Genomic DNA, 22,457 nt, shown 5'->3' on the forward strand with positions numbered 1-22,457 from the left:
CTTGGAAGCTCTTCGCTTCCCTCCAGGCTAAGGGAAGACACCAGCAATTGTGATAAGCATCCCAATTTTAGAGATGTTGAAATGTTGAAAATGTACTATCTTGGGATGCAAGCTGGTGCAGCCACTCTGGAAAACAGTATGGAGGTTCCTCAAAAAACTAAAAATAGAACTACCCTGTGACCCAGCAATTGCACTACTGAGCATTTATCCAAGGGATACAGTTGTGTTGTCTCGAAGGGACACATGCATCTCCATGTTTATAGCAGCACCAGCAACAATAGCCAAAGTATGGAAAGAGCCCAAATGTCCATCAATGGATGAATGGATAAAGAAGATGTGGTATATATATTTACAATGGAGTATTACTCAGCCATCAAAAAGAATGAAATCTTGCCATTTGCAACTACATGGATGGAACTGGAGGGTGTTATGCTAAGTGAAATTAGTCAGTCAGAGAAAGACAAAAATCATATGACTTCACTCATATGAGGACTTTAAGAGACAAAACAGGGGCGCCTGGGTGGCTCAGTCGGTTAAGCGGCCGACATCGGCTCAGGTCATGATCTCGCAGTCCGTGAGTTTGAGCCCCGCGTCGGGCTCTGTGCTGACAGCTCAGAGCCTGGAGCCTGTTTCAGATTCTGTGTCTCCCTCTCTCTGACCCTCCCCTGTTCATGCTCTGTCTCTCCCTGTCTCAAAAATAAATAAAATGTTAAAAAAAAATTAAAAAAAAAAAGACAAAACAGATGAACATAAGGGAAGGGAAACAAAAATAATATAAAAATAGGGAGGGGGACAAAACAGAAGAGACTCATAAATATGGAGAACAAACTGAGGGTTCCTGGAGGGGTGGTGGGGGGGGGGGGGATGGGCTAAATGGGTAAGGGGCAGTAAGGAATCTATTCCTGAAATCATTGTTGCACTATATGCTAACTAATTTGGATGTAAAATTTAAAAAATAAAAAATAAAATAAAAAAAAGAAAATGTAATATCTGTGGAATCTGTGAAATACAGTACTTCAGATGCAATGCTTTGTTGACCTATGGAGACAACACCGTCATATTTAAACTTAAATTATGTTGCAGCTGAGTATTTAGAAGTGTGTGTCTTTTAAGAACTTTTATTTTATATTATAGGGAGGAATTGGATATTGATCTAAAGGATATTTACTACAAGATCCGGTGTGTTCTGATGCCAATGCCATCACTTGGTTTTAATAGACAAGTGGTGAGAGACAATCCTGACTTTTGGGGCCCTCTGGCTGTTGTTCTTTTCTTTTCCATGATATCATTATATGGACAGTTTAGGGTAAGTATATCTTACTTTATACAAAATGAAATATTTTAAGAGGTTTGAAAGTAAAAATGGCCAAATATTAAGGGTAATGCTACGTTATGTTTGAGAAATGCTTTACTTATACCCATTATTTCTGTATTGTTCATCTCTAGAACTCTTCGTAATTAAATAAGCAGGGAGTACCTTAGATTAATGCTTTCCATACTTTTACATCATCATTCACATAGAAAGTATTAGTATTTGGCAACTGGGGTTAATAGATGGGACTACTCTCAGCTGAGCAGAAGTGAATAGTGACTAGAAGTGACCAAAGAGCTGCCCTTGCCTTTTATGATTTTCCCCGCGGGATGAAGGGTTTAAAGCACAATACTCAATGTGTTCTTACCTTTTATTCATTTTTTTTAAATAAATATTTTAGGGGTACCTTGCTGGCTTTGTTGGTGGAACATGTGACTCTTGATCTTGGGGTCATAAGTTTGAGCCCCACATTGCCTAGAGTTTACTTGAAAAATTAATAAATAATGATAAGGATTCCAACAGTATTTGTTTTTATATAATACTTTGTTCTACTCTTGGGGGCTTTATCTTTATTATCAAAATACAACATACACACATCACTCCTTAATTCCTAGTTTAAGGCGTTAGAGGAATAAAAAATAACTTCATCACAAAATGATTCGGAAATGAATTCACTTCTCATTGCTTCTATAACAAATTTCCACAAGTTTTGTGGTTTAAAACAGTGAAAATTTATGCTTTTATAGTTCTGGAAGTCAGAAATCCAAAATAAGTTCTAAGGAGCTAAGATTAAAATGTCAGCAGGGCTGGTCCTGTCTAGACTCCAGGGCACATTCTTTTGATTGCTTCTTCCCACTCCAGAGGCTGTCAGTGTTCCTTGATTTCTGACAGCATTACTACAATCTCTGTTATCATGGTCACATTAACTTCTTCTCTACAGTAGTCAAAACTCCCTCTGCTTCCTTTTATTAAGGACAGTTGTGATTACATTTAGTTCTCATCTGGATAATCCAGAATAATCTCCCAATAGCAAGATCCTTACTAATATTTAACTTAGATCAGTAGTTTATATCATGTATTCTGTTGGAAGTGTAAGGTGAATTGAAGAAGTTGAGTGGGGACGCTGGTCTACTACCTACCACTAATCATTCATCTAGAGCATCTCTAATTTTATCTATTTTGTATAATCTTTGAACAAAGGGTTGTTTTTTTTTTTTTAAACGTTTATTTTATTTTTGAGACAGAGAGAGACAGAGCATGAACGGGGGAGGGTCAGAGAGAGAGGGAGACACAGAATCGGAAGCAGGCTCCAGGCTCTGAGCTGTCAGCACAGAGCCCGACGTGGGGCTCGAACTCACGGACCGCGAGATCATGACCTGAGCCGGAGTTGGCTGCTTAACCAACTGAGCCACCCAGGCGCCCCTGAACAAAGGGTTTTAAAGCTTAAAACAGATTACTACCTCCATATAATGTTGGTCATTTTGGTTTTGCTTGATGTTTTCTCATGACTAGATTGGGGTCATAAATTTTTAGCAAGAATACTACTTTGTGCCCACCTCAGTATACTATCAAGGAGTATGTGATATGAGTATCTTTTTTTTTTCAAGTTTATTTATGTATTTGGAGAGAGAGAGCATGTGAACAGGGGAGGAGCAGAGAGAGAGAGGGGAAGAGAGAATCTCAAGCAGACTTCATGCTTTCAGTGCAGAGCCTGATGTGGGGTTCAATCCCATGAACCATGAGGTCATGACTTGAGCTGAGATCAAAAGTCAGATGCTGAAACAACTGAGCCACTCAGGCACCCTTGATATATCTTATTACTGGTGCTGTTAACATTGGTCGCTTGGTTAGGTGATGAGGTGGTGTGTGCCTAAATCCTCCACTGTAAAGTTGCTGTTTTCCCTTTTTTAAAAAAATAATTTTTTAAATGTTTTATTCATTTTTGAGAGAGAGAGCCCAGAGCTAGAGCGGGGGAGGGGCAGAGACAGAGGGAGACATAGAATCCGAAGCATGCTCCAGGCTCCAAGCTGTCAGCACAGAGCCCAACATGGGGCCTGAACTCATGAACTGTGAGATTATAATCTCAGCTGAAGTCAGATGCTCAATTGACTGAGCCACCCAGGTGTCCCTACTTTTTTTAATTAATAAGTATCTTGTAGACATACTTGATGACTATGCAGACATCGTGTTTCTCATCAAACGTTAGCCCACTAATTTTAGTATCTACAGATGGATCTTGCATGCAGCAATTACTACTATTGTTTACAGAATGGTAGTTTTCTGTTTTCCTCATTCCTTCCACATGTGTTAATTGGTATTCTGTATGGAGCAGCTATCCCTTCTTTACCATTGCTTAATCATTGATTGATTGATTTATGTCAGTATGGAACCATGAATATTTATTTTATTTTCTGGATTATCATCCAGTGCTATTGTCACTTATTTTATTGCTGAGGTTATCCCTGCTTTAGCCAATGAGAGCTTCTTTAGGTTAGCTTCTGTGTCCTTTCGACATATTCCCATCCTTTTTTTGAACATTTCCTTTCCTTCTAATTCTACAGAGTGTTCTGGGCTCATCTTTTATCTTCCGTGCTCCATCCCTAGAATCAATTGCTTATCAAAGGAATCCTCGTTCTTTTATCAGGGAATGATATTTAGAAATCAGGATCTGGGCAATAATTGTGCTTATTTTGCTTTTGGGGCTTCATTATCTCTAGAACCTCGAAGCAGATGAAACTTAGAAGTGGAGGCATGTATCATTATTATATTGTCTCAGGAGTTAAAATTGTCTGAAAGTCTTCCACATTCCATCACTTAGATACATGTGTAATTAATGTAAATTTTAAAGACCTCCCAAGAAGATCTATAACTTCTTTCGGTGGTGAATCTTCCTTGCAAGATGCTGTAAACCAGAGGTTTACAAAGTAAACACTTTGTTCTTTTTCTGCATTAATATTTTATAATAGATCTTGAAATACTGAGATTTCCTTAGGCAATTGAACATTGCTAAATTTTCAGTTTGGATGTAAAATTGTATTAACACATTGCATTCTTACTAGGTTTTGGAAAGATAACTGGGAATTCAAACTCTATAACCTGAAATTGGAAACACCAAGCTGTCTTATATTAGAAGAGAATTGACTTCCTGGGAAATTAATCAATTTTTTGGTACAAAGTTATTAATTGCATGAATTTTTTTTCCCTTAAGGTGGTCTCATGGATTATAACTATTTGGATATTTGGTTCCCTAACAATTTTCTTACTGGCCAGAGTTCTTGGTGGAGAAGTAAGTGGTTAATTTTGAAAATAGCCTTTGTTTCTTATCATAAACTTTATTTTTGGTATGTAGATATCATCAGTAGCTATATATTCATCATAACTATTTCTTGTCGTGGAATTGCTTTTAAGTTATGCTACTTCCTTTAAGATGATCAGCATGTTAGTATTGTGCATGCTCAATAAATGTTACAAGAAAGGAAGATGAAAGAAAAGATCCCATACCACTCATAAGTAGTTTACAGCTTTTCAGGGAAGTATATAATTTATTCTCTAGTACAGCAGTTCTCAAACTTTTTGGTCTCAGGTCCCAAAGAGATGTCTTTATGTGGGTTATATTTATCAATACTTACCATGTTAGAAATTAAAATAAAAATTTTAAATACATATTTTTGTTCATTTAAAAGTAAAGCCAAATACATTTTAACATAAATAATATGTTTTGTAGAAAAAAAAATCTTTTTCAAAACAAAAAAGTGATGAGTGGCATTATTTTACATTTGTGTAAGTAGCTTTAATATCTGGCTTAGTGGAGGCTGGATTCTCCTATCTGCTTTCTCCATTCAGTCTGTTCTGATAACATTGTTTTGGTTAAAGCATATGAAAAAAATAAGGCCTTAAACAGATATTTAATTGGAAACAGAAGACTTTTATTTTATGTATTTATTTTTAATAAATGTTCATTTGTGAGAGAGAGGGAAAGATGGTGAGTGGGGGAGATGCAGAGAAAGAGGGAGACATGGAATCCCAAGCAGGATCTACCCTGTCAGTGCAGAGCCTGATGTGGGGCTCAAACTCACAAACCGTGCGATCGTGACCTGAGTCAAGATCCAGAGTCAGACGCTGGCGCCCAGAAAAGGAAGAGTATTTTAGTAGCTTTTTCAGATGATTGTGGCTATTCTTCTCTGATCTACACCTACGTTCAACAAGTAGTAGTTTCTTAAAGGTTTGTTGCAATAAGGAATCTCAAACCCTTTTAATGAACTTTTCATATTCTGTCTCATTAAAAGTCACTTTGGGTGAATCTTTTTACCCATGCATGATCATTTGGAGAATACTGGTTCACTGAGTTTTGCTGATCTTCTAAATGTTGACACATCTTACTGTACACTAACAGAAAATCACATTCTTTAATATCACCTCCTATCTCATCAGAAATGTGTGCTAGAAAACTGTCAACCTTACAGTGGTAGACACAACTTTTCCAAAATTCTAATTTTTGCTTAAGGATAGAATTTTATCGGGGCGCCTACGTGGCTCAGTCAGTTAGGCATCTGACTCGGTTTTGGCTCAAGTCATGATCTCATAGTTCATGGGATCAAGCCCCGCATCAGGCTCTGCACTAACAGTGCAGAGCCTGCTTAGAATTCTCTTTCTCCCTCTCTTTGCCCCTCTCCTGCTCACGCTCTCTCTCTCTCAAAATAAATAAATAAACATTAACAGGGAAGGGAGGAAAGAAGGGAAGGGAAGAAGGAAAGAAAAGAAGGGAAGGGAAGAAAAGAATAGAAAAGAAAAGAAATGAAATTGTTTTGACCTTCCATTCTTCTGGAAGAGTTGCTGGGACCCTCAGGAGCCCATTAGCCACACCTTTAGAATTGCTACCCCATTAAATAAGACTTTGTGAATTACTTTAAACGTAGGAATTCTAACAGTTTATTCTTTTTTTTTTTTTTCCTAGTAGTTTATTCTGTGGAGAGAGTAAAGCAGAGGGGATGCCAGGCAGAGAAGTGATTCAATGGTCTAAATGAGAATTGATTGCTAAATGTAGAGATCTTGACCTCTTTTGTCACTTTTGGTAGAAAGATCTGCCGTGTTACTTAGCTCTTGTTTATCTGCTTTCCAGCTTCCAAAATTATGTTGCTGTTGTCCCATCTTCTGTTCTTCTGTTTAAGCCTCTTTTTTAAAGAAAATTCTATTATCAATGAAATAAAACATTGTATTTTGTGATATAGAATATATAGTTATCTATACACCATGCAGGCCACAAAGAATGATATGAAAATACCATCATTCATAAAGTGTCACAACTGACAATTACTATAAAGATAAGGAAATAACTTTCATCAAACTTTATTTTCTCCAAAACTATACAGTTATCTTATACAAAAGAATACTTTGATTCTTGTAAATGGCTTTTTTGTCATTACACTTACTCTCTTTATTTCATGTGTCTGATCTAAACTTACAGAGTTTAGGATCAGACTTTTGTTGCTGGTTCTTTTGATAGTGTTATTTTTTTTTCTGTTTTATTCATGATTTCATATATACATTGGGGCTTACATTACTGACAATAGTGTAAGGTATGTGAGTAATGAGAATGAACTTGATCTGCATTATCTGTATTCTGAGAAGGCTCAGGGGTTTCATCCAGAGCTCACTGAGCCTTTAGTTATCACTTCTTGTGGTGAATGCTGAGGTGTGCCTTCATATTTATACATTTTTAATGTGTCACTTAGGGATCAGTTCTCCTTTCCATAGTGAGCAACCTATATGGCCTCTATGTATTTTTCTGCTACTTAGTTTCTCCCAGGCGTGTGCAGTGTTCTCAAAATGCATGATTATTTTGTGGTTTAGTTTCCATTTTTTATGCCTCTTTTAAAAAAAAGTTTTTCCCCTTTTAGTATAGTTTCAAGAGGGAATGATACTAGATATATGTGCTTAATCCATTATCTTAACCTAAAACCCTTAAATAAATGTAGAATAACATTTATCTGTGAAACTTTTTTACTCTGCATATGGAAATATAAAATAATTCTAATGGAGATTTAAAATTATATTTGTTTACATATTATTTGTTATGTTTTAACACAATGCCATGTAATATTTATATGAAAAAAGATATCACTAAATGCTTTGGTAATTTGGAACTGTTGATGTAGGAGTTAAGAGACCTGGATCTTTTTTTTTTTAATTTTTTTTTTTTTTTTTTTTTTTAACGTTTTATTTATTTTTGAGACAGAGAGAGACAGGGCATGAACGGGGGAGGGGCAGAGAGAGAGGGAGACACAGAATCGGAAGCAGGCTCCAGGCTCTGAGCCATCAGCCCAGAGCCTGACGCGGGGCTCGAACTCACGGACCGCGAGATCGTGACCTGGCTGAAGTCGGACGCTTAACCGACTGCGCCACCCAGGCGCCCCAGAGACCTGGATCTTAATTTGCACTCTTTTCTCCTACCAACTTTGCTTTCCTGAACAAAGCACTTTGTCTCTCTAAAAATCAGTTTCTTCATAATGCAGGCAGTAATACCTACTTAAAGGATTGTTGCTGCATTTGATCTGTCTTGATCTATCACAGAGCTTGACACACAGTAGCCACTAAAAAATATTTTTTCCTTCAGTCTCTTCTTCCTGCCCTCCCTTCCCTTTTAGTCTGCGCTTACCACATGTTGCTTTCTAGACCTTGAATTTTTTGCTTGAATTAAGATGGTTGTGATCCCTTTAAGTAATCCTTCTGGGGTGCCTGGGTGAGTTAAACCTCCAACTCTTGATTTTGGCTTAGGTCATGATCTCATGGTTTGTGGGTCCCAGCCCCACATTGGGCTGCTGTACAGACAGCAGAACCTGCTTGGGATTCTCTGTCTCCCTCTCTCTATGCCTTTCCCTGCTTGTGCTGTCTCTCTCTCTTAAAATAAATGAATAAAAAAATTTTAAATAAAAGTAATCCTTCTACAACTTTAAGGAAAGTAGTGACAAAGTATACTGTAGTTGTAGTGAAGGTAATTGGATATATAAGTCTCAAAAGAGAGAAGGCTGGAAATGTAGATTTGGGTATCAGAAAATTGATGATAATTGAAACAGTAGTAGATTGATAAGACTGTAGGAACATAGCAGGTTATATGATAATTTGAAATATAAGGCATATAATACTTCATGATTTTTTTTTTAAGATTTATTTTTTTAGAGAGAGAGCACGAGCTGGGGAGGAAAGGGTTGGGGGCAGGGAGAGAGAGAGAGAAGAGAGGAGAGAGGAGAGAGAAGAGAGAAGACAGAAGAGAGAAAGAGAGAGAGAGAGAGAGAGAGAGAGAGAGAGAGATTCCTAAGCAGCCTCCACATTCAGCGCAGAGCCCAGTGTAGGGCGTGATCCCATGACTCTGGGATTATGACCTGAGAGGAAATCAAGAGTCAGGTGCTCAACCAACTGAACCACCCAGATGCCCTGATACTTGTTGATTTCTTCTTAAGTCTCACATTTATGAAAGTACAACAATAAATATGTGATGTTCAATAGTAATTAAAATAATTTACCTTGATTTCTATGATATTTATTTAAAATTTTGAAAATTCACAGGTTGCATATGGCCAAGTTCTTGGAGTTATAGGATATTCACTACTTCCTCTCATTGTTATAGCCCCTATACTTCTGGTGGTTGGATCATTTGAAGTGGTATCTACACTTATAAAAGTAAGTAGTGTATATCATAAAAATTAACTATTTTCCAATAACAAAAGTATACTAGTTCTCTGCCTCAGAATATTGTAGTCTGTACCTATCAAACATTTGTAAGTGTTTGGAACAGTGATCTTAGTCATTGATTTTACCAATTGTGTTTCTTTTATTTTCTCATTTTAATCACCAGAAATTATAATGTATGTCTAGGGAGGAGTAAAGAACAAAGAGCAAATCAGGATACAGGATATTACACTCAGATAAATTTTTTATTTAAAAAAAAAACATTTTTTTAACGTTTATTTATTTTTGAGACAGAGAGAGACAGAGCATGAACAGAGGAGGGGCAGAGAGAGAGGGAGACACAGAATCTGAAACAGGCTCCAGGCTCTGAGCTGTCAGCACAGAGCCTGACGCGGGGCTCGAACTCACGGACCGTGAGACCATAACCTGAGCTGAAGTCAGGCGCTTAACCGACCAAGCCACCCAGGCACCCCTCAGATAAATTTTTTAATGTTGAATTTTTCTTCTCTGTGTTTGTTTGTTTGTTTGTTTGTTTGTTTTTGGTCTTTTCCATAACCTTTATTTTTATTTATTTTTAATTTATTTATTGTTTAATTTACATCCAAGTTAGTTAGCATATGGTGCAGCAATGATTTCAGGAGTAGATTCCTTAATGCCCCTTACCAATTTAGACCATCCTCTCTCCCGCAATCCCTCCAGCAACCCTCTGTTCTCTGTATTTGAGTCTTTTATGTTTTGTGTCCCTCCCTGTTTTTATATTATTTTTGCTTCCCTTCCCTTATGCTCATCTGTTTTGTATCTTAAATTCCTCATATGAGTGAGGTCATACGATATTTGTGTTTCTCTAATTTTACTTCGCATAATACCCTCTAGTTCCATCCCCATAGCTGCAAATGGCTCTTCTCTGTGTTTATAATACAACTTCATAGGAGTTAGATTTTGTGGGTGACTTATATTTAAGATTTTACCAGACATTTATTTAATAACTGGTACTCCTATTTGAATAATAACTCCCTTATCAAATATGAAAGACATGGTTGTAATAAATTGGCTTTTCTCTGTTGCAGAGATCAGCACTTCTTTATGCTGTGTTAAATTTACATTAACATAAATGCATATTAAACATTTACTGATAATATTAAGTATTAAGTAGTAAGATAACCTAAATTTTGAACAACTTTGGGAAATAAATGCTTAGCACATGTATTTATATTACACAATGAATGTAATTTTTTTCTTTATGAGAGAATACAGAACTTTTTTCTTTTTTTTAATGTTTATTTTTGAGAGAATGTGAGCAGGGGTGGAGGTGGGGCAGAGAGCCGCTTGAAGTGGGCTCCAGTCTCCGTGCTGTCAGCACAGAGCCTGTTGTGGGGCTTGAATTCAATGAACTGTGAGATCGTGACCTGAGCTGAAGTCAGACGCTTAACTGACTGAGCCACCCAGGTGCCCCAAAAATACAGAACTTAAGACTACCACTTTCAGAACTGCCATTATGTAGCCTTCACATTAAAGTATTTGTTTTTAAGTACAGCCAATTAATTTTTATGACATTTGGTTTTATTTAAAGTCCCTTACTAATTCTAATATATGGGAGAAAAGATTCCTTTTAGAATTGGTTAACTACAGGGTAATAATGAGATATAAGTATTAGGTATTGAGAAGAGTAGAGATTTTGGAACCAATTAGTTCTAAATTCGAATTCTGGTTCTTCCACTTATTTGCTACCCGCTTGGGGCTATACCTTTTCTTATCCTCCTCTGCAAATTGGGAATCTTGACAACTGTTTTTTAGGGTTCATTATCAAAATGGTAAAGTATTTATGCTTGGCACAGAGAAGACACTCAATTAGTAGTTGTTATTACAAATATTATAAAAGAATATTTTGAGAACATCTTTGTATATTAGAACTACTTGATCACTTTAGAGACCAAGTACCAGATCATTCTTCTCTCTGCCTTCTAATCCTGAAATCTTTTTTTTTTAATTGGCATTATCAGCACTTAATTTAAAAGTCTTACAGTACAGAAGCTAGCCCCATTGCTGACATGTAATTATCTAGCTTTAGTGAACGTACCACTTTACTGAATCATTCAGGATCTTTCTTGCTTGTGTGTTGTTTTAACTTGGGTTAAAGCCTGTTTGAATACTTCTAAGACTACTCCCAAAATTGCTAAAACTGTGTGTCTTCTGGTCACTTTTAGTAATCAAGTTCAATTGAAAGTTGGTGTTTAGCATTCTGTATGCAATTTATGAATGTATTATTATGAACCGGAAAGTCTTTTGTCATTAAAATTTTAGGATACAATTGTTTTAAACTTCAGATTTTTCTTTCCCCAGTTTTTTTTCCTAATTGTTTAATCTTCTGTTTGTAGTGAGCCATTGTATGTTTGTTTCCAAGTCCAAGATTTATGGAGAAATATGTTGCAAAACTCTTATCATTTAAATCTCATTAGAATACAGTTCAATCTACAAGCATTATTTTTTTAACATTAAATCTCTGTAATTCTTACCAATCTTTAACTATTTACTTATAACAAAAAAATGTATGACATACAAATGCAATTTGATCATAATCTTATTTGATATATTTCCCTATACTTTTCTGAAAATCTAAAATATTTTGTAGCTTTTTGTTTTAGTTTAAAAAGAACAGTAGAAAACCGGACCATCTCAAATACATTTTCAGGCTGTCGGTATTTATTTTTGACCTCTCTACCAGTGGTTCTCAAGGACGATTTTGCCTCCCAAGGACATTTGGCAATGTCTGGAGACATATGGGGTGTCACAAACGATGTTGGGAGTGGAATCTTACTAGTATGTCATGGGTCGAGGGCAGGGATTCTGCTAAAAATCCTGTCATGCACAGGACAGCTTCCCATAACAATTATCCAGCTCCAAAATGTCAGTAGTACAAGGTTGAGATATCCTGCCCTGTGCCAAGTCCTTTTCTATCATAGTTTCTCTGATTTCTACCCTTGAAGTTCTTCCTTTAATTTTATTCTATAAAATGCCGTTAGCAACTACATCAGTAAGTGTTCTATAAGTTTCCAGTGGAAATAACTTAAAATTTGGTACACGTATAATCTGAAAAGCACAGTACATTGTATTTAATTAAACTCTTGACCAAACTGTTATTTTTTCCTCCTTTTTATTTAACCCCATACTTTTACCTATTTCTGGGAAAATGCTGTTCTATTTCATAAACATTGTGTAAAATTTTGGCTTAGTCTGTTTTCCTACTTCTTAGAAGAAAAAACAGGAAAAAATTTACTTTGTAATGAAATTAATTTTCTTTCAGCACATTTCTTTCAGTTGGCCAAATTTCTTTCAGTTGGCCAAAAGTTGCCTTATCTTAAATCACCAGGGACACTGTTAAAAAGACTAATTAACAAAACCCTTTCCTGACGAGATTTTGATTTAGCAAGCTAGAGTGAATCCCCGGATTCTCTTTTTAATAGGCACTCCCAGTCATTCCTAGGATTAGACAAGTGTGATAACAAAAGACTTCATTTCCATACGTCAAGGAACAAAGCAAGGATAAACATTCTTAATAATAATCTTAAACATTAAATTTTATTGTTTACCACAATTGGTTGTCAGGGTTGTTTTAAGAAACTATTGTGAATGTTATTTTACTGTCTGATACCCAGAATGTTAATTGACTTGCTAATATGCTGCCTTTTGTCTTTTTTGTTTGTTTTTTTAAAGCTGTTTGGTGTGTTTTGGGCTGCCTACAGTGCTGCTTCATTGTTAGTGGGTGAAGAATTCAAGACCAAAAAGCCTCTCCTGATTTATCCAATCTTTTTACTATACATTTATTTTTTGTCCTTATATACTGGGGTGTGATCTAAGTCATATATGAGTAGAAAAAGACGTTACATTTGTGTGTGTAGGCTGGGAACTCTTGCTGAGGGGATTGAAGAAATCCTGTTGCTGGTAAAATTTTACATGTTCCACATGTAAAGGCAGGTTGAAAGTCTTTTTAAAACAACATTTTTTTGTATTTAATTATTTGCAGTTATCTGGATTTTTTTTGGTCAGAATTCCGAATTCTGTTTGATTCTTCATATTCCAGTGAATAAAATTTAAAAGCATTGTGTTTTTAAGATTGTGTCAATATTCACCTAAAAACTTGTGCCAAAAGCACCTGGAATGGTAATTATATTTCATTCAAAGGGTAAATATGGCAGCATCCTAATAATCTAAAAGCGCAATTTTTTCTTTAAAGGGTTTTCTCCTGCATTGCAGATCCTGTAGATATATATTTATATTTATACGTATATATTTATGAAATTATTCTTTTTATTCACAAAATATATTTCTGAATAGCCTAAAAATTGAGATATTTTCAATCTGATGCTTAACCTTTCTTTAATTTGGCCATTAATCTTTTATTTATAAATTCAGATTTGTTTTTTAAATTGTGTATAATTTTAAAAATCTCATACATGCTTCAGTATGTCCTTGTTAAGAGTCCTAATAACAACTAAAACTAATTTTTTAACAGTTGCTGCTGTAGATTTGGTTTTCTTGGTATGCTTTGAAAAACTATTTTTGAATGCCTAAATATCTGATTTCAGTTTATGTTTATCTTTCTGACCAAAGGAGCAGGAGGTATAATGGATATGGCATTATTAAAATTGTCAATATGTAGAGAAATAGTAATATTTATAGCATCAGAAATATTTTTAAGTGGTACTCCTAAGTCATAAAAGTTGCTGGAAAGAGACCTTTAAAATCTTGTGGTCTTGAATAATGTTATATGAAGTAGAAAAAAATAAAATGCTTCCCAGCTGTGTGTTTTGTTTTATAACACCTTGTCCTGTATTACTAAACAAGTATCAGGTACTCTAACAAATGTACAGTATTTGCTAAGGGAAATATTAAGAAATTTTAACTAGTGAAATTTTTGTTGCAAATTATTTCATATACCCTGGTGTATACTTTAGTTAATATAACTTTGTAAAGTAGATTAAATATTTTATTTATGTCCATAAAACAGCAAATGCCTGGTAACTATCAGCAAATTATATTATCCTTTCTGGTCTCAGCTGGAAGAGTTAACTGCTGTCCTCAATATGATACCATTCCTTTAACAACTTTATGCATCAGGAAATATCTAGCAACTCTGAAGCAAGTCTTCAAAGTACCAAACCCATCTCTCCTCCTTTCACTAAAAAAGGGAAAAAAAAAAAAAAAAGGAAAAATTTATTTTAAGCTACAGGAAAAGGGTGGAGCTATCTTTGAGCCAGAATAATGTGAAAATTACATATGCTAATTTTTAAAAACAAGCTTAGGACAATAGATTGAAGCACCAGAGGCACAGAATTTCTGGAACCTAAAATAATATGAAGTTGTGAGGAAGGATCAATAGCTACAGAAGTAGCAACTGTAAAATAAACATTTGTCACACATAAGAAATTCCTGAGGTCACTACTTTGTTACAGTCAATTATTATATTTGATATTCATAGTGTTGACCCTGAATCTTCCCCCAAGAAGTTTGGGGGTTGGTCCCAGGGGGTAGAATTTTACTAAGCAGTACATTAAGCCATTTTGGGACCCATTCTATCAAAAACTGGTTTAATTTTTTTAACCTATCAGTTCTTTAAGATGTGAATGCAAAGTTTACATATTGTATTGTGTTTATTCCCTAATGATGAAGATAAAATGAGGTATTTATGTTCTAAAAAGGTGTTTAAAAATAACAACATTTAATCATGAGAACGTCCGCTCTTTAGGGTATATGTAGGTACTATTTATCATGTTTCAAGCTCAACCAACATACTCATGGGCTAATGAGCAAAGTAGTTAAAACAGATTGTCAGTTTGGAAATGTAATTTGTAAATTTGTACAAGAGACATTACTGCTAACAATGATAAGCTGACCGTGATAATGTCCTTTCCTTGAATTTTTATATAATAATATTTTCTAAGTCATACTGATTTTAAATCATGATTCCAACTTAATTATTAGTTCATTAGTATTTTTAAAACAGAACTCGCCAGATAGTCTCTTCTCGTTGTGTGTGTGCGCGTGTGTGTGTTTTCAGTTGTAGCAATTGTGATGAATGTTAATCCTCAAAAGGAGAATTATGAGTAAATTATATTTACTTATATTTCAAATTGATTGTAAAATAATTGAAATTTGGATTAAAAATCAAAGTCTCTTTATAATTTTCATTGTATTAGAAAACAGTTTAGGAAGATTTGTAAAGTTTTATGAACCATTATTAAACTTGCTTATTTCCAAGGTCTATAAGACAGTTTTATATAATGGTGTGTGTTTCCAAAAAATTCCCCAAATATTAAAATGCTAATATAGAGTTCTAAATTAGTGAAAATTCGCATTGACTGAAAATAATGAGGTAGATATTTTTGTTTATTGTTTAAAATTCAGTCAATTTATTTTTTAAAATTACATTGTACTTAAACATTGAATAAAATAATGCTTCTACAACCTAATAAAAACAGAACATTTTTCATATTGAGCAAAACTAATTGAATATTTTAAGATGATTGTTATTTATTTATCTTTTACATTTTTATGCATATTTTAGCCAGTTTTAGGCTTTAGGAAATTGTGACACATTTTTAAGTTTTGTTATAATGTCTTCCATGTAATTCTTTTTTTTTTTTTCCTTCTTTTTTTATAGTGAACAAGTTGGGTTTGTTGTTTTGTTCTTTGCAGCAAAGGATGACAACACACGTCATAGGCTTGTATTAATATAATTCTTTCTGGTTGCATGGCATGGCAGTCTGAAATAAGTCTTGATAGAACTAAAAATCACCCTCAGCGATTCTCTGCTCTGATAACATAAAATAATAGTGTTATTTTATTTTATTTTATTTTATTTTATTTTATTTTATTTATTTATTTATTTGAGACAGAGACAGAGCATGAGCAGGGGAGGGGCAGAGAGAGAGGGAGACACAGAATCTGAAGCAGGCTCCAGGCTCTGAGCCTTCAGCACAGAGACTGACGCGGGGCTCGAACTCACGGACTGTGAGATCATGACCTGAGCTGAAGTCAGACGCTTAACTGACTGAGCCACCCAGGTGCCCCAAAATAATAGTGTTTTGTCACCACCTTTCATAAATGGTTCTTGAAGGGAACCCTTGTGTTAACATCTTCCCTTTCACTACATTTTAATTTCCCTTTAGAAACTGAATTACAGATGCTTTATTTCTCATTTGTGTACTTTCCTAACAGTAGTATGTTTGAGAATCTGTTGCCATTTTGTAAATAAATCCCAAAATAAGATTTTGACCTTAATAAGGCTAGACAGTCTTCTGTCTCTGAACTTCAAATCATGATATCTTCTGAAGAAAGTTCCACTTGTGATTGTATTTTCTTTGTAACAAACTGGTATACATTTTAGACCCTACCTTTTCTCTATGGAGTGTAGTGGTCTGAAATTCAGAAATGAGAATATTCCCTGTTGAAGGCATATTATTAAGCAGGAAGCTTAAGGTTAGATTTCTCATTTGTAATTCTTTTGATATGCTGAGGTTGCATCTTGGAGGTTAATTAAAGGAAAGAATGTCAGGATGATTAAGATGGCATCAGTAAAATAATACCCAATTTTTCATTTTTGTGTTGGTAGTAACCGTAGTTTCAGCTTATTTTATGCAAAATATCCATGCGTTTTTACTTTGAAGATATGTGTAGTTTGCAAGTGCTTGAAAAAAATTCCTTAAACATCCCTTGTGGCTAGTTCAGTGGTATATTTGTGCTATCACTGAGATTTTTTAAAAGTTAGATATTGGTATGAAAAAATATTTTTATAAAGTATTTTGAACTTGTAATAGAGCATGTGAAGGTTATTAGTATAGTAGAGAAGTAAACTTTGCTATTTGTAATAATTTTCTTAACGCTCGGAATATAAGTAAATTAGGTTTATCGAGAACAGATACCTTGGTTTTTCTATAATAGTTGCCACTGAGCAACTTTTATCAAATACAAGTGGATTGCTGCTATTCACATAATAAGTCCTCGTTGTTGAAGGTAAATGATTGAAATTATGTATTTTTGCTTGATTTTATAATGACCCTACTCACTTTTGTGGAATTAATCAGTTGCTATGTGAAGTATTACTTAAATAGGATGCACCATTTGATAAGGAAACACTCCATATGTTTTGTAATCCTTATACAGAATTATTTTCTTTTACTCTTATTCATGATGATGGGCCTAGGTGCTAAATCCCTCATATTCGATCTTCTTTGCCCCATGGGACTTAGGAAAATCTTTTGCCCAATAAAAATTTATTTTCAAAGGATGGTACTGGTGGTGGTCCCAAGAATAAAACATTCAAAAGAAATGGCATTTGAATTGGGTACCCTGAATATGAAGAGATAATAGATATCAATCAGGTATTTATTGCCCCCTCTTGTATGTGCTGGGTACTGTGGTAGGTACAAGGATACAGTGGTATGCAAAAACCACACATGCACACCCTAACTTTAATGAGCCAGTATTTTTGGAGAGTTTCACAAGTTGTAAAACAATTGCAACAAATAGAGAAATAAGAACTGTAGGTCTGTGGTAGCAAGAGAATGTATAATAGAAGAATTAGATGAGAAAAGCCTTCCCTTAGGCAATGATGCCTAAGGTATAATCTTAGGAGTAAGTAAAAGTTAACTAGGCAGAGGTGGGAGGGAAGACTATCCAGACAGAGGAAATAGTGGGTGTGTAGAAGGATATGAAAACCCGTTAGGCTGAAGTTTAGTAGGTTATGAAATTGAACAGGTTAAGTTGGCATTAGTCCGTACCTGACATTCCAAGCCATGTTTTCTTTGTCAGGGCTCTTGTTTAGAAGTACAGTACCAGAAACATGCTTTTAATACTAAAAGCCAAGATATGCAATTCTATTCTTGATTTTCCCCAGCAGAAATGCATGTTCATATGCCACAAGAGACATGTGCAAGGTACACAATAGCCAAAAATTGGAATCAGCATGTCCATGTATAACACAGTGGAGTGTTATCCAATGAAAATGAATGACTGGAGCCACGTGTAAGAACATGGAGAATTACACAAGTATTATGAGTGAACAAAGCAGACACCAAAGAACTTATACTGTGTTGCTCCCTTTGTGTGAAGTTCAAACACAGGCAAAATTGAGTGATGGTGTTTAGAGATACATATTGAGGTGCAAAGTTTTTTTTTAAACAGCTTTAATGATGTATATTACATACCACAGAGTTCATCCATCATTGGTATACAGTTTGATAATTTTTATTAAGTTTGTCTAGTTGTACAACCACTACCACAATCCAATTGACAAAGTCATGTTTATAAAAAACAAGAAAGTGACCACTATAAAAGGTTAGCGGTTGGGGCGCCTGGGTGGCTCAGTCAGTTAAGAGTCCGACTTCAGCTCAGGTCATGACCTCACAGTTTGTGAGTTTGAACCCCACGTCAGGCTCTGTGCTGACAGCTCAGAGCCTGGAACCTGCTTCAGATTCTGTGTCTCCCTGTCTCTCTGACCCTCCCCCACTCACACTCTGTCTCTGTCTATCTCTCTCGAGAATATATAAACATTAAAAAAAAGGTTAGTGGTTATCCTTAATGGGAAGGGAGAAGGGTTGTATTTGGAAAGAGTCATAAGAAGGACTTTCATGGGTGTTTGGTTTTTATTAAGTCATTAAGCTGTATGTTTTATGTTTTTTTCTATATGTGTGTTATAATGTAGTCTTAATTTTTTTTTTTAAGTAGACTCCACACCCAGGGTGGAGCCCATTGCAGAGCTTGAACTCATGACCCTGAGATCAAGACCTGAGCTGAGATCAAGAGTTGGATGCTTAACTGACTGAGCCAGTCAGGCTCCCCTTAAAATCTTTTTTTAATTGTTCTAAACGGGTTACGTATCTAACATAGGTAAATTATCATTTTTCATCTTTTTTATTACTGTTATTCCTCCACTATAATGCAAGCTCCCTTGGGACAAGGACATTTTCTGACATGTTCATCAGTGTATCCCCAGTTTTTTTGAATGAATACATGAACCTGGTCATTGAGTCCTGAATTCAAATCCAAAGCCAGTGAATTTCAAAACCAGCAGCCTTAGCATTAGTCTTTCAGAGTGTTGAAGTTTAGTTGAAGTTAGGCAAGACCTTAGAGATGATCTAATGAGTATAATCATTTCTCATACAGATGAGGAAATTAGGCCTAAGAAAGGATTGTCTAAAATAACCCTGTTGTGGGTGCTTGGGCGGCTCAGTCAATTAAGCGTCCACCTCTTGATTTTGGCTCAGGGCATGATCTCACAGTTCATAGGTTTGAACCCCTCAAACCTTTGGGGCTCTATGCTGACATCGTAGAGCCTGCTCAAGATTCTCTCTCTCTCTCTCTCTCTCTCTCTCTCTCTCTCTCTCTCTCTCCCTCTCTCCCTCTCTCCCTCCCTCCCTCCTTCTCTCTCTGCCCTTCCCCCACTCGAGCTTGCGCCCTCTCAAAATATAAATAAATAAACTTAAAAAGATTTAAAAATAAAATAACACTGTTCACCCACACAGTTAAGAGTTTAAGTCTCCAGGGGCAGCTGGTGGCTCAGTCAGTTGAGTGTCCGACTCTGGCTCAGGTCATGATCTCCCAGTTCCTGATTTCGAGCCCTGCATCAGGCTCGCTGCTGTCGCCTGTTAGCACAGAGCCAGCTTCAAATCCTCTGTACCCCTCTCTCTGCCCCTCCCCTGCTTGCACTCTCCAAATAAATAAATAAATATTAAAAGAAAAGAAAAGTGGGGCACCTGGGTCGCTCAGTCAGTTAAGCATTTGACTTTGGCTCAGGTCATGATCTCACGGTCCGTGAGTTCGAGCCCCGCGTCGGGCTCTGTGCTGACAGCTCAGAGCCTGGAGCCTGCTTCAGATTCTGTATCTCCCTCTCTCCAACCCTCCCCCATTCATGCTCTATCTCAAAAATAAATAAACATTAAAAAAAAATTTTTTTTTAAGTTTAAGTCTCCAAACTTCAAATCTAGCGTTCTTTTCATTATGATCTGGAATATCAGTGTTGCCACTCAACAACCTAGGTATAGTTGTCTTTTTTTTATCATAGTCCATTGTATAAATAATGGAAACATCTTTCCTTTGCTTTCCCTTTTAATCCTTCCTATTCCACTTTTTATTTTTTTTTAATTTTTTTTTTTTTATATTTATTTATTTCTGAGACAGAGACAGAACATGAGCAGGGGAGGGACAGAAAGAGAGGGAGACACAGAATCAGAAGCAGGCTCCAGGCTCCGAGCTGTCAGCACCGAGCCCAACGTGGGGCTCGAACCCACAAACTGTGAGATCATGACCTGAGCCAAAGTCGGTCGCTCAACCGACTGAGCCACCCAGGCGCCCCTCCACTTTTTAAAGTCAATTTTAGTTTTAGGCTTTCAAGTATTGCACATTAATATTAAATAATAAAGCTCAAAGGGCTGTTGTCCTTTGGATTGTCCTAGTACTTGGTACACATTAGCTAATATATTAGCTATTGATAATACTGAAGTCATTTAGATCAATGAAAAAGGAGAGTTTCCAGAAATATACCCAATTATATATGAGATTAGTATATGATAAAGGTGGCATGTTAAATTGATAAAAGAAGATGAATTATTGGGGCACCTGGTTGACTCATTTGAAAGAGCATATGACTCAATCTTGGAGTTGTGAGTTCAAGCCCCATGTTGGGTGTATAGATAACTAACAAAAATCAAAACAACAACAATAAAAAAAGAAACACTTAAAGATGAATTACTAAATAAGAGGTGATACTGCATCAGATAAAAAACATTTGGTTACAAGAAGCAACCCTATGATCAATGACTTCACTAAATATGAGTTTATATTTCTCACATGATAAGCAATCCAAGGGTATATAACCCACGACAAATATGGCAACTTAATGTCATTGAGGACTCAGAGACTCCTTTTATCTTTTTACTCTGCCCTTTTGAGTGTGTGGCTTTCATTTCATTGCTAGATTCCTAGCAGAAAGAAAGGTGAAAGTCAAGAGGCCAAAAGGAACATGTCAAATCAAAGTTGCCTTTTTTTTAAAGTTGCATTCTGTGACTTCACCACCTTGTATCTTGGGACAGAACTGAATCACTTGGTCATCCCTTGCTGCAAGAGTTTAGGAAAGTGTATTAACCTGGATATGTCTCTGCCTTAAACAAAGTCACAGTTCTGTTAGTAAGGGAGAATGGATACCAGGTGGGTAACGAGCAGTGTCTTACAAAGACATGTCAGGCCACTTGGAAAAATATAAAGCTGAATCTGCATCTCACTTTTTATACCAAAGTAAATTACGGATATATCATATTTTAAAAACAAAAGCCAGAAAAAAAAGCAGGAATTAATTTTTCATATATTCCTTGAGAAGTTGGGGCTTTCAAAGTATGGCATAAGACACAAGCCAAAAAGGAAGAAATTAAGAATGTTGACTACTTACCATTTAAAACGATTCTATAGGAAAAGATAAACTATGAATTAAGAAATATATGTAAGACTTATATAGGCAGAGGACTAATTTCCTTAATATAAAAAACATTTATATATTAGTAATTTAAAATGGGGAAAGGATATACATGGTCAATCGTGTTATGTAATATATAATAGTAAAAGAATATAAATTGATATTTAAAATGGGCAAGGGATATAAGGGAGAGATGATTTTTTTTAAAAGGCCAATGAATATATGTATAAATGCACAAATTCATTTGTGATTAAATGCAGTTTAAACAACAACATTGGCCCTTCAGATTGCCAAACCTTAAAAAGGTTGGTAATATCTGGTGTTGATTGAGACTATGAGCAGATCTGATTTAACTGATAGACAGGAACATGGCTGTCTGAATTGTTAAAATATTGAAATGCAACTGGTAAATAGTAATACTGTAACTGCATTAGCAATGAAGTTAATTATGTAAATTCTGATAAGATTTTTTCTGTTGTGACATTCATTGGTAATGAACCTTTTGTTGTAATTACATATGAGAAACATTTCCAACATCTGTTAGCTTAGCCTGTGTCATGGTAAATAATGTGGCTGCGTTGTGCATTACCTATGAAACATTCCATGTCCTAACAGTTGCTACTTCTAAATAGTTTTTTTTGTTGTTTTATTTTTAGTACATTGCAATTCTTAGGTGAAAAGTAATAATAGTGTTTTAGTATTTTAAAATAGAATTTATAACAAAATATTAAAAATGGATATACCCCAAAGCTGTTTGACCCTATCTGTTATCTGTCAATGCAGAACATGTGCATGCCCTACTACCCAGCAATTCTATATGCTCACACACACATAAATTCAGTACTGTGCAATGAAACTTTCTGCAGTGATGGAAGGAGTCTAATATTCTGTGTTGTCGCTACAGTAGCTACTAGCTATGTGGCTTTTGAGTAGTTGGAATGTGATTAATGCAACTGAGAAAGTGTTTTTTTAAGTAAGCTCTATGCCCAACATAGG

At 35.5% G+C, this 22,457-nt stretch overlaps 1 protein-coding gene and 1 long non-coding RNA gene across 2 annotated transcripts in view; one reads left to right on the forward strand and one right to left on the reverse strand.

The window, feature by feature from the left end:
- YIPF4 (Yip1 domain family member 4) overlaps positions 1–14,208 on the forward strand; it is a 30,043-nt gene extending 15,835 nt beyond the window's left edge. Inside the window, exons 3-6 of the mRNA XM_060645258.3 lie at positions 1,135–1,306; positions 4,521–4,598; positions 8,876–8,989; positions 12,710–14,208. Coding sequence (XP_060501241.1) covers positions 1,135–1,306; positions 4,521–4,598; positions 8,876–8,989; positions 12,710–12,847 — 502 coding nt within the window. The 3' untranslated portion in view covers positions 12,848–14,208. The remainder of the gene's footprint in view (positions 1–1,134; positions 1,307–4,520; positions 4,599–8,875; positions 8,990–12,709) is intronic.
- Positions 7,204–7,821, reverse strand: LOC145715356 (uncharacterized). Its single transcript, XR_014137398.1, has 2 exons — positions 7,732–7,821; positions 7,204–7,479 (listed from the first exon to the last, which is right to left on the reverse strand). It is a non-coding gene; the product is annotated as an uncharacterized LOC145715356 (long non-coding RNA).
- Positions 14,209–22,457: the final 8,249 nt, after the last annotated feature.

The sequence above is a fragment of the Panthera onca genome, chromosome A3 (assembly GCF_046562875.1).
Source record: "Panthera onca isolate mPanOnc1 chromosome A3, mPanOnc1 haplotype 2, whole genome shotgun sequence".
Taxonomy (NCBI): Eukaryota; Metazoa; Chordata; class Mammalia; order Carnivora; family Felidae; genus Panthera; species Panthera onca.